General features: G+C 39.9%; 1 protein-coding gene across 1 annotated transcript in view; it reads left to right on the forward strand.

Annotated features, from left to right (window-relative positions):
- The window catches only part of LOC141156780 (calcium-activated chloride channel regulator 1-like), a 67,454-nt gene that overhangs the window by 24,198 nt on the left and 29,657 nt on the right, over positions 1–13,599 (forward strand). Inside the window, exons 2-5 of the mRNA XM_073643158.1 lie at positions 2,983–3,203; positions 3,345–3,485; positions 9,018–9,165; positions 11,854–11,962. Coding sequence (XP_073499259.1) covers positions 3,045–3,203; positions 3,345–3,485; positions 9,018–9,165; positions 11,854–11,962 — 557 coding nt within the window. The 5' untranslated portion in view covers positions 2,983–3,044. The remainder of the gene's footprint in view (positions 1–2,982; positions 3,204–3,344; positions 3,486–9,017; positions 9,166–11,853; positions 11,963–13,599) is intronic.

Consider the following 13,599-nt stretch of genomic DNA (forward strand, 5'->3'; position numbering starts at 1 on the left):
CAATCAACACATTTGAAATTGCATATTCCGCTATAGTAATCCATTGATACTGACTTTGAGGATTCTCAAATTTGATAATTATTTTCTTCAAATTGTCTCTTCAGAAAGAAAGAGGATTAGAACTCTAGTGCCACCTACAGGAAGTAGCAATCCTAAAAGTCAATATTGACTCTCTGACGAGCCTTGTCACATGACTTAGGATAATTGTTAGAACCCTCCTGTTTGTTTTCTCCATCTTGTGTTTTGCGGTCACGTGACCACCTGCCTTTATATTCCAGCTCCGCCCTTTTGGCTGTGCTGGACTTCAGTGTTTGACTGTTTCTCTGCCAGGTGCTTCTGTGCCTATCTCTGTCAGTTCGCTTGGTCCTCTGGGACCTCTAGTACCTTTTTGTCAGTTTATCTTTTTGTGTTCTGCAACAACTTTCTTTGTTCAGGAGGTGTCCCATTTTTGTCCCAGTCCTTAGTTCTTTTAGGGACTCCTCCCTTAATTCTATAGGTTTTTGTTCAGACTAGCCGAGGACTAAGGCGGGTCTGTTCGCTAGGAACAGGCAGCCCGCTACGTCGTAGGGATTCAGCTTAGTCTTACTGTAGGTACAGCTTTCCTCTCTTTCCTTAGTACATATTGCAGATCATAACAATAATAGCCAAAACCAAAATCTCAATTTGCAGACACTGTGTTTCGGGGTACTGCCACTCATAAGTGCAAAGTATGAGATCTGGTTTGGCTGGGTGAGAGGTGTCTGACCGGGATCCAAGGGGTAAAGTTTCTCCTTCCGGAGAGTGACATGTAAAGCCTGACATGCCAAGGTTCTGCAACAAAGAGACATGATCATTAAGTTTCCATTTACTGTGTTCTGTATAACATTTATGTCGACGTGTGATAACAAGCAAAAATTCATGATCTGAAATGTGAAACAACCGTTATCTCTATTTAATCATAAAACATTTAAAACCAGTGGAAGCAGGCTGTAAAATATCCTCAGGGGCAGAAAATACCTGCATACCAGAACAATAGACGATCCGCATTATTATAGATGTGCTCTCGCCTAAAGCTATTTCACATGTACTGATTTAACACCGGTATTAGGCAACAGCAGATATGATTGACAGCAGAATATTACAACAAAACTTCAGACCAAATAATGAAAGTGCCGTTTTTAGCATTGGCCAGACTTGTATTCAGTGTATTGTACCTTTGTGCTGATGCAGAGGGTCAATGGACCTGGAGGGCACATGACAAGTAAGGGCGCTTTTTCATGGGTCAATAATTGACTAAATGCTTATTGTTGGTGATTGGCTCATGTAATATAACGTATGTAATATGTCAGCGATCAGTTGGCTAACAAGCAAAATTCTAGCTGCTCACGTCATTTATGTGCCTAAAAATAATCATTGTTGGCAGAGAAGACTCAATTTTTTTTAAGTTTATGGTGCAATCATACTTGGGTTTTTTTATAACAGACTTAAAGAGTAAGTAAACTTTGAGAACTTTTTTCATGTTTTATGCCATTTAATTTGCTGCAGATCGTTGGGGGTCCGGGTCCTGAGACCCCTACCAGATGCTTAAAAGATCACTCTGAAGTGCACAGCTATTGAAGCAGAAGCTCAAGAGTCAGAAGAAAGTCTCTGGGCTGATTCATCAAGACAGGTGTTTTTCACTGGGGGCGAGGTGGAGCACCAAACTCCTGATTTATTAAGAAGCGAATGTGTGTTTTGCCCGCCAGAAATCTTACTCCAGACTCTGCTGGAGTAAGGATCGTGAAGTAGCGAACGCTGCCTCTCATCATGAATTTGATGAGCGGGTGTCACCATGCCCAGTTATGCCCCCATCCCACCCCGTCTCTGCCCACTTTGTTAGACCTGTGCAAAAATGTTGTGAAAATGCTAAAAGTCACAAAAATTGTTTGAATTTTCAAAGCTTTTTACCCCAGAAATCTGGTGTAAAAGCTTTAATAAATCGCCAAATATGACTTTCTAATAAATCTATACACCACTGTGTGCGCACTCAGGGCCACGACTTTCTAGTGTTTTCATCCTCTGCTCTGGGTAGTCAGGAAAAATCTATGAGCTTCTGCCTCCTAAACAGCCTTCTGAGTGATCAGTGGGGGTCTCAATACTACAGAACGCACAGATTGGTGCATGGACTCAATAGAAAGGGTTTTTTTTGTTTAACATTATAGGTGGAGTTTAGAGTTTTCTAAATGTTTTCGCCAGAATCAACTTTTATGACTTTTTGAAAAATTGCAAAATTTGTTACAAATGTACTCTAGCCCCCATTTAAGTTATTTTATGTACTTCTAAAAGTCTTGTGCAAATTGTGCAATATTTTAGCAGAATATGCAACTTCATGGTGCTAATGATAAAAAGAGCTTTTTATTTTTTGAGCGAACTTTATGAACCGCGTTCACCATGTTGATGAATTTGGTACAAAAAACATAATTGAATACCGCAAGACATAAAAAGTGATTTAAAAAATAGTAAATGACTTTCTTCTGCTTCATAAACTTCTTCCTCCTCAGCAGCAGAGTGTTTTTGGGCAATGGGATGGGGTCTCGAGAGCTGGACCCCCAATGATTTGTAGGATATGAAATGGCGTAAAACACATATCAACAATATCCCATAATTTAATCACTGTGTAAAATAAAAAAAAAAAACGTATCACATACAGTAGATCCCTCAAATCTGTCAGCTCATTCTGATAGTCTTGGTCTCATTATATCTTCAAACATTATGGAGGGGAAAAATCTCCCCCTATGTGTTAATTCTTCGCTATTACCAGATCATTTCCACTTGTGTAATTTCCTAAAGATGATGTCGAAAATAGTGAAAGCTGAAAAACAAACTATTAGAAAGTTGCATAAACTCTCCATTATCCAGCCATTTAAGCCTTTTTTACATGAAATTGGAAAACCCCATTACACTGTTCCTTAGTTAATCAACCAATATGTGACCTAATATTGTGAAACTGTGGACTAATTGCAGGTCACTTCAGGGACAACAACTTGTCTTAAATACAGGAGGCTGGAAGGACGGCGACAGCAACAATGAAGACAGTCGGGATACTTGTTCTTATTTCTATGCTTCAAGTGATCCACTCATCAAGAGACACATTAGTAAAGCTTACCAACAATGGATACGAAGACATTATCATTGCAATAAACCGAAAGATTCCTGAAAATAAGATGATCATTGAAAATATAAAGGTAGATATCTCATAATAATATTCACCAGTTTTACAATGTGTGTGTGTGTATCCTATATGACTGCGAGCCATGTTGGAATGGTTTCTCATTGGAAACATTTAATTTTCATTGGTTTTTATTTGATTTTTTTATTTTTTTTAGAAAATGGTCAAGGAGGCTTCTTCCTACATGTTTCAGGCTACAGAAAATAGAGTCTATATTAGAAGTGTAAAAATTCTTCTTCCCAATACCTGGGCCAGTAACAGCACATACGGCAGGCCGAAAACAGAGTCTTATGACAAGGTAATTCATATGCAAGATGTTATCTGGAATTCTTCATGACTGGCAATACCAACTCAATATGTAATGTATAGGAAATCTGGTCCATACCATGTTACTCTTATGCAGCCTTGGATATTTATTGATGTACTATTTTTTTCTGGCATGCTAAAGAAGCACTCCTCCTCCCATCAAGGTTTTTATCTTCTTAATATATTGCAGTCATCATATTATATAGCACTGTACTTACAATTGCTCATTTTGCCTTTCTACCCAACTAATTCTTCTCTTTTCTGTGCTCTATGTAGAAACAGGAAGTCTTTTTTTCCTGCATGAGTCACCCCCCTCTTCAACTCCCTGCCAGGAACTTTTACAGTGATTTAGAATTGTAGTTCTAATGATTACTCGTGCAGGGGAAAGAGAATTCCTGTTTCTACATAGAGCTTAGAATGATTCAGCTAGTCTGTTTTTAATCACGTGATGTCATAAACCCAATGAAAAAGAGAAGAATTAACAGTGTAGAAAAAGCATCATGAGCAATTGTAAGTATACAGTGTTATAGATGATTGCAATGTATTAAAAGGATACACGTTTTGATGGGAGTGCTTCTTTAATGCAGAACATATGCATTCAATCCTTAATATAGATAATAATCTTCGCTTTAGCATATGTGCAAGCCTAATGCTGGCCATACACCGTAGGGCCACCATACAGATTAGATGAAAGTTGTCTAAACTCGCCAATTTCAGTGTAACTAGTTGACCATCTGATGTTCATGAAGACTTCCCAACTCTCCTCCAAGAGATAATGTCAGGGAAAAGAAGGATTGAGTAGTTGGAATTGTAATGTCCGATCCTGCGGTAGTCTTCTGCCAGAGGTTTTTGACAGTGGCTTTCTCTTCTCTCCCCATTGAAAATGGATGAATACATGGCTGAGGCAAGCACCCATGGGTATGGAGAAGTTGGGAGAGTTAGCAGTATGGCCAGCTTGAAGAAATTTTTTAGTGACAAGTTATTATCCATCTGCAGGATTGGTGATAACTTGCTGTTAGGTGGGTGTCTTAAACTTGGGACCCACTCCAGTTAGCAGAATGGGGAACTTTCATTCTCAATAAGGAACTTTTATCCCAGTTGCAAAATGGCGAGGTGGGTCAGATGCCTGACCACTGAGATCCATTAATTCTATATGGGGCTGCCGGAAAAAGCTGAGCACAGCGCTCAGCAACCCAATAGGGAATAAATGGAGCATGAGCATCGCCACTCCATTCTTACACGGATAAAAAGTGCCTCATTCTGCTGATCAGTGTAGATCTGTAACAGCCATGTCAGAACTCACTCTGGCTGTTTTAGGGAAACCTGGCACTAGGCATCGTGGTACTGTTCTGTGTGGCATTAGCACTACTGGGCAACGCAAGCATTTATCTATTAAATGCTAACACTGCTGGGGCTTGTCCAGTCAATTTTTCCTGTTTCTTCTAGGAACATACTAGTTAATAGTAATTCATTTCTACTGAAGTCCGGGGCGAAACCACTCCCTATTTAAACTTCCAGCAGTTAGTCCCTGGCTGCCAGTTATAGCTATTTCTCTCCGGGTTTACCTGTGCTTATAGTTTATCTCCATTTTCTGACCATGGCCTGTTTTCCGACTATCCATCCACCTGACGACTCTATTTTTGATTTTAACATCCCAGTTTGATGCAGCTCGCCGACTAATTTTTGCCAGCCAGTCCCTGTGGCATGCTATCTCCGACTACTCCCCATGAGAGGATCCTAATGGTTGGACCTGCACGGTTTAGGTGGATAGGTGATAACTTGCTTTCACCAGACAACCCTTTAAAATAAGCTATATACCAAATTCTCGTTTATCTCAGTCCCCCCTATTCACATACATGCAAATATGTATGTGTTCTGAATGAGAAGAAGGAAGTAATTTTGCCATGCACAGCCTTGGCTTTCTTTGTGAATCATGTAATTCTTCTTTTCACCTGTAGTGGCGCTGTTGCAAAATTGAAAACTTGCTTCTAAATTCCTCCAGATTAATGGCAGTCCTTCCTAACAAAGAGGGACTGTTAAAGCGGTCAACCCATTGAATACAAATTAGTACCTGGTACTATAACCTATAAGAAGGCATCTAAAAAGAAGTTCTCATCATTCCTACATCTCAAATTTATGAGTAAATACACAGCCATACTTCATAACAATGAATATTGCTGCACATTTCTTTGTACATTGTGGCTATCAAATATGTGCACATGTACTTACATTAAGTGATTGTTTGGCTATGTGCGCACAATGATTATTTGAAGCAGAAATTTCCTAAGCATATCTGCATCACCTTGGCAGTAAAATCGCATGCAGATTTTACATGCGTTTTTGACGTGTTTTTTACATGTGTTTTTTTTTAAGCGTTTTTGTACATTGATTAATGCTTTTTGGAGCTAAATAAAGTTATTTGGTGGGACATTGCTTAAACCCTTGGATTATCATAAGAACTGGGGTGAGTATATTAGTTCATTTAAATGATTAAAGAATGTGTCTGTTGTATTTCAAATAAAGTGTTTGCTCTGTGTCTATGTGTTTATTTAACTCTTTACTTTTATTTAATTAAGTTTGGTCATGAAAGGTCTGACACCTTGACATAACCAATCAAAAGAGCTAGGTGTCAGCTAGTCCCATTCACCCAATCTTCATTAGCATTTCTATTCATGTAATTTATGCAGCTGCTGTGAGCTGTTATTTTTATCTAGAAATCCCATATCCACTATGCCTGCATCAGAGGCTGCAAATCACCCGTGGACACTGACATGCGGTGCGTCTTTCTCGACCGCAGCATGTCAAATTCTCTTGAGGAGTCGCTAGTCTTCGCAGCCGAAATTTGACAACTAGAAAGTATTGAATGCAGTAAATCTGCATGGTTCAGTGAACACATGTGGATTTACCTGCGTTCAATAGAATGCAACGTTTTGGACTCAGAAAAAATATGCGTCCAAAGAGCTGCTATGTCTGAATTATGGGCATACTGCCTAAAATTTAAAAAAAAAAAAATGGCATGGGCTCCTGCTTTATTTTTATAACTAGCAGAGGGGAAGCCGACCGCTGGGGGATGATAGTAGTACCTGGGGAAGGGGCCATTAGCCAACAATGTTCCCTGGCTATTAATATCAGCCCACAGCTGTTTGTTTAGACTTTACTGACAAGATTACAGGGGGACCCCAGAAAGAAATTGACGTGGGGTCCCCCTATAAAATCTAACCAGCAAAGGCTAAACTAGACAGCTGCGAGCTGATATTAATAGCCATGGAAGGGGCCATGGATACTAGCCCCCTCCGCAGCTATTAATATCACCCCTCAGCAGTCCCAGAAATGGCACTTAGCCCCCACTCTTCCCACTGTCCTGTAGCGGTGGCAAGTGGGGTAATGGGGTTGGTGTTCACGTCAGCCTTGTATCGGCGGCTGACGTGAAGCCCAGGTTAGTAATGGTAGGCATCTAAAAGACGCCCCCATTACTAACCGCGTAGTAAAATGGTCCAGAATAAAGTATTTTAATGAAATAAACACACAGCTTTTAATTTTTTTTTTTATTGTACGCCTCCGAAGCTCTCGATCTACTAAAAAACAAACGTAAAATAACAATCAACCATATTCCTCACCTGTCCACCGTCAACGACGCACTTCACGTACCACCAAAGTATGTCCCACGGCGATCTGGATCACTTCTACAGTAGTGACATCAGCAATCATTGATGTCACAGCTGTAGAATACAGCACTGTATACCGACAGGGGTGTAAGATCACCCCCTGTCAGTATACAAGCTGCTGCAGGAGGTCACTGGGGTTCATCAGTTGAAGATCAGCTGATCAGCCTCAGCGAACTCCCCACCATGGGAACCTTCTTCTGAAGGTTCCCACGGTGAGGTCATGTGAGCATCAGCTGATGGGTCACGCGACCGATCAGGTGATCCCTGACGTCACCACAGGTAGCAGCTGATCGGTTACCTGCGGTTTTGCTGCCTTTCAATTCAAGTCAATGGGCGCGAATTCGCGGCAGAAACGCCCTAACAATGGTCCTGCTGCGTTTTTTAACGCAATGCGAATCCGGAGCGTAAATTTCCGCATTATGTGCACAGCACATCCGGATTCGCATTGCTATGTATAGCAGACTTATTAACAAGCGGTTAATATTCGTAGTACATAGTCCCAAAGGTACTGAATTCACATTTTTTTCCTTTAATTTCTCTTTTATGCACATAATAATTAAACTATACTTACCAGCTATTCTGGAATGTCTCGGAAGCTCTTGAAAATAGTCGAGATCTCTTGGACACAGGAAAGACTTTAGGGCACTGGCAAAACCTTCCAGAAGGTAGCAATTCCAGGAGGTTTCTTGTCATCAGGGCCAATAAATGAGACAAAAAAGGCGCATGGAAGGGATGTAGAGTAGTATGGCGTATGAAAAGGGGGAATGTCATTGTAAAACATTTTTACAGTATCCCAAATATACTTTGTAACAACTGGCAGGTATGACTTAAAGGGGATGTTCAATGAAAACAAGTTATCATCCATCCATAGGGTAGGTGATAACTTCTTGATCAGTGGGGGTCCGACCACTGGTACCTGCACTGATCATCTTAAACTGGGGCGACAGTGCACATACTCGACTACCACTCCATTTGTAATGTATGGGGCTGCTGAGAGCTGTACTCTGCTTTATCTGTCAACTCCAGAGAATGAATGTAGCGACGGTCAAGCATCCGGCCTGCCACTCCATTTTGTAACAGAGATAAAAGTGCACTTTCGGGAATAAAAATTCCCCATTTTGCCAATCGATGTTGAGGGTCCGACCACTGGGACCCACAATCAGTAAGTTATCACTTCTCTTGTGAATAGGTGATAACTTGTTTTGACCAGACAACCCCTTTAAGGAGAGAATATAGTTGGTGTACAAAGACCTTAATAGATTTTTACAAGGCTTTTGCTGCATCTTTAAAAATTAACAAGATATCTCTGTGAAATGACAGATTACTTTGTGGTGGATTTCTTCAAACTCAAAAAAAAAATTTATCTAAAAAGACACTTAACTTTGTTGCAACTTTGTTTATAATATTCAAAGGTATGTATTATCTCCTGGAATGTGAAAATAAAAGTTGCTAATGGACTTACAGGAAGTCTATCACAACATAATGACAGTTCAAACCAAGCACAAGTGTGGCCAGTTTAAGGCACCCATTTACTTATTTTGCATCTATCTTCTTTGCCAACTCTGGCCCTATGGGAGACAAAGAAGAGCAGAGATAGAATGAAAACAAGTACAGTAGATGGGACCGTGCACTGAACTGTTTGGTTATGCTGAGGGTGCACCGAGCTCCTGTGCTTGATTTGAACAGTCATTTTGTGCTGACAGATTTCTTTCAATTGATAGGGCCAGAAAAGGAAGAAATGGGGGCAGGTAGGTCTTTCTTGGTGACATGTACTGGCAATTTATTTTTTGTATATAACTATGACATGCACTGATTTTATCTTTTTGTTTTACATTCTATTGCTTTCTTTTTTCCTTAAGGCTGATATCATCATAGCCGATCCTTTCATTTCTGGAGATTTTCCTTACACCTTACAATATGGTGGTTGTGGAGAGAGAGGAAAATACATACATCTTACACCAAACTTTATCTTGAATGACAAATTACTTAGGATATATGGACCCAGAGGTAAAGAAAACTAAGTGCATTATTAAAAAATAATATTTGATCTCTCTTCCCATTTGAGAGGGTCCTATGATAGAAGAAAGTTTTTACATAACAACCTGTATATATACTTTCAGGACTCAGATTTTTTTTGTATGAGTTTATATAAGAACAGAACTGTCAATCACTGAGCGCTAGAGATGAGCAAATTTATGCAAGATTAATTGAATTCTCCTTGAATTTTAACAAAAAAATGTATTCTCCAAAATACATGCTTTTTGCAATTCGCTCTCTGTGAATTCAGCAATATGGCTGCTACCTGTGGTTGTTGTTTTGCCAAACTTTAGAGGACTGGCAAAAGATTAAAAAACTAAAGAATAGTCCCCTCACATGTCCCTCTGCCCCCACATCTCGCAATCCGGTTTTCCATGCTTCTTCCTTCCGCCTTCCCCTGTTGTGGCCATCCTCTTCGGACTTCTTCGCTCTGGGCCGGAGCTTCAAATCAAGTAAGCCTCTGATGTCCCTTGGACGGCGACCGTCTTGATGTCACAACGTTCAGTGAGATGACATGGCACAAAGTGACATCAGAAACCTTCTTGGTGCCAGAAGACCCAGCATAGAGTAAAGCAGGCCGAGGAGGATACGCACGATGTGGAAAGGCGAAAAGAAAAGGCATAGTGTGCTGCAGTGGCGGTGGGTAACGTGAGCAGTAAGGTGAATATTTTTTTTGTTTCCTTAAATCCTATGTTTATGATTAGGGATCTATAGAGACCCCAGACCATGATCAAGAACAGGCAATGCTAATAGAATTTCCCTGTAAAGTCTGCATGATTTGCCAAATTTTAAATCTTGGCAAATTTGATCGTCTCTAGATAGCATCTCTTAAAGACGTTGTCCACTACTTTTTCATTGATGGCCTATCCTTAGGCTAGGTCATCAATGTCTGATGATCTGCTTTGACACCCTCGGCAATCAGTTGTAATCTGCGGCTCCGGCCAGAACTACTTACTTGTGGAGCTTGGCCGTCTATCTGTAGTGGCCGCCGCAGGGTACTACACATCTGCCTCCTATTGATATGAATAGAAGCTGGATGTGCAGTACCAAGCCCCGGCCACTAGAAGTAGACGGCAAAGCTCTGCAAGTGGGTTCTGCCGCCTTCACCAATAACAGCTTATCAGAGGGGGTGCCGGGTGTTGGACCCCGGCCGATCAGACATTGATGACCTATTCTAAGGATAGGTCATCAATGTAAAAGTAGTGGACAAACTCTTTAACTAGTTTTATACATAACAACCTCATGTATTTTAATTGCAGCTAGAAGGCTTTAAATTCTTTGGTCCACATGCATTCAGTTTGGACCTTGTGTATAATGTATGTGTATACTATATGTGCAAGGGGCCAGTCTGATATAGATCTGTCATAAGTGGTTTAAAAACAGCCTCTTGGAGTAACTGTGTGGGAGTATTGCATAGTCATGCCATGAGAAGACATCCAAACTTATTCTTATTTCTTTATCTTTCTCGCTCCTCCGTTATCTGTCGTCAGCAGAAATCGAGCTGCATACACGACAGGAAAATAACAGGACAGGGAAGTTAAAATGTTACGTATTATCGAAATGTCTCATAAGCAGCTAAAAATAGATAGATTAATTACTGAATTTTATGGGATTAATGGTCTGAGAATTTACTGGTAATTCACATGACTGGCACTGCGCACCAGATTATAAATTTCACTACACTTTTTTAATAAACACAGGAGCCCAGCGATAGAACAAGCGGTGGTGTTTTAGAAAAATATCTGGAAGATCACAAATCCAGTAATTATTTTAAGATAGGGGCAATGCTTATATCTTTTTGAAAAAACTACATATGAAAAGGGGTATCAGGAAAGCCTTCATTAAAAAGGGTCTTCCACCTACAATATTTGTCAGAAGAAAGAAAAGTTTGGAGCTCACCAAACTTGGTGCAAAAATGAGATGCACTGAAATCTTGAAGGAAAAGTGCCAAATCCAACTGATGAAGCACGGTAAGTAACAAGGAAAGCCAAAAGGAAAATGCCGGTACACCCATCCAATGCGATCAAAACCCTTTATGTAAATATTCATTAAAAAAGTGGATCCACATAGCAGCTTAAAACCTGACGCGTTTTGTCGTGCCAGAAACACATGTGGTTCCACTTTTTTAATGGATATTTGAATAAAGGGTTTTGATTTATTGGATGGACAAGCCATTATTTTCCTTTTGGCTTTCTTTGGTATGATATTTGTCAAAAGTTATTCCTAAAATTAAGCAGTCCACAAGGTTTCTCTCTACTGGTGTTTCAGCAATCTATGAGGAACCTGGCAGTAAGTGTTGAATTTCCCTGCAACACCACCACAGGGCAAATAAAGTATTACACAGTGCCCAATTAAAATGAATTCTATACAATGTAAAACAGGACAGGTCCTCCCAGGTGCTCTTTGTAACCGGTCTGCCTTCTGGCCAAGAGTTGAGGATCCTTAGCAGGTGACCCCCTATTAACTCAGAATTCCATAATGGGGTGTATAAAAAAAAATGGGTTTTCCAAAGGAAACAACCCTTTTATAAAACTTCAACTGGTTAGTTGTTATCTCCTCTAGATCATGAATAGATGAGTAAGGCTTCCGGAGTAAGAGCTGCTATTCTTATGTATAGACAGATGTAGGTTCCCTAACATTTGTGCTTTATTTTCACAGGTAGAGTATTCGTCCATGAATGGGCTCACCTCAGATGGGGGGTCTTTGATGAGTACAATGAAGACATTCCTTTCTACATCAGTAAACAGGGCAATGTTGAAGCAACAAGGTGATTAAACTAAATTTTTAAATTGTGTAAATCATACTATAAGGGGGCCGCTTTTGAAGATATACTGTAACTACAGAAACATTTTATGTGGGGGGGACGGCATAGATTCATGAGACTTTAGTAGGTTGAAAGTAAACTATGTCTCAGTTTTACATATACAGTATTATCCTACTTCATAAGGACATCTAAGCCCTAACAACCCTTTAACTGAACAAAAAGGAAGATAATTTACATTCTAATATCTGGATACTACAGATGTCAGATGTATATCACTGTCACTAAATCAGTTCTCCAAATCCATATCAGAAGTCATTTTGTGTCTGTGATGTGTAATTTAGACAAAATAATTTTTCCATAAGTCTGTAACATTGAAGTCTATGGCTACTTCTTCTGTTCCTGCTGCTGCTGCTGGGTGGCACTGCGTCTTTGTTGCGGAGTGACGCTGCAGCGGTTCTGTTTTGTATTCTGGGACTTGCAGTATTGTCCTGGCAGAGAACTTGGGCGTGATTCCTACATTGTTGTCTTATTTACTCTTGCTGTGAGCCTTGGATGAGGCACTACTTAAACTCCTAGCTCTCTGCTTCCTATTGCCAGTTATAGGTGTTACCGACTCTAGTTCACTTCTGTTGCATTACTTTGACTTAGTCTTCCATTCCTATCCTTGACCTCGGCTCTTGTTTAGACTGTCTGCCTGCCTTATGATTTTGTTCCTTTTCTTAACCTCATAGTACTGACTTGGTTATCTGACCATCCTCTGCCAGCCCGCTCCATCGGCCGGCAGCACTCTTTGATCTCAACTCAAGGAGCCCTGCATAAGTCCAGATCTCTGTATATGGGTTAAAGGGTGAAGGCCAAGGTTTCCCTGGGACCTGCAAGACAGAGTGACTTGTGTAAAACCTAATCTGTTTGGCCATTTTGTGATTTGGATTATTTTGCTATAAGTTTGTGAGGTGAACAGTTATGGACATATTATGCCATTGAGGCCTTACTAATTGTACCAATTTAGATACATGTTCGCTGTATGTGTAGAATAATTTTCATTTTTTGGTGAGAGTCTGTGTATTACTATAGAATGAAGCTTGGGCTCCCTCTAGTGGAGTAGCCTGTTATGACTGGTTTATGAATTATATTCTGCTAGTAATTTCCCATTTTAACTGTTTTTATAAATGATTTGTTATAAAAAAAATATATATAAATTTTTATTGATGGCGTTGTGACTTCCAAGTTCGTGTAGGTTGTTATTGGTTATAGGGAAGTGCCTTAGAAACTTTCTTGGCTTTACGTAGGTTGTACAATATTGGTTTAGGTTGTCAACAGGGGTTAATCCGTCTAGAAATCAGATATTTTTGACTGAGTTTCCTATTTAGTTTCTCACAAGATGATTGTTGGTGCAAACGTCACTAATAGGCTACAGTTCATCCAAGGTGAAGAGAAAAGAAATTATTGATAAGAAACCTCTGCTAATCCCATGTATGGGAAAATCCACAGTAACTTCCTTATAGCAAACTGAATGAAAAGTAATCTCACCGTAAACATTACAATGAATTCTATGCTTGATGTATTATCTCCTTATCTATACAAACAATGCACCAGCCATACTCTCATAAGAAATATTATTAACTTGCACAACATGCACC

The sequence above is a fragment of the Phyllobates terribilis genome, unplaced genomic scaffold (genome assembly GCF_046119375.1).
Source record: "Phyllobates terribilis strain yellow unplaced genomic scaffold, ASM4611937v1 Scaffold_8__6_contigs__length_399053987, whole genome shotgun sequence".
In the NCBI taxonomy this organism is placed as follows: domain Eukaryota; kingdom Metazoa; phylum Chordata; class Amphibia; order Anura; family Dendrobatidae; genus Phyllobates; species Phyllobates terribilis.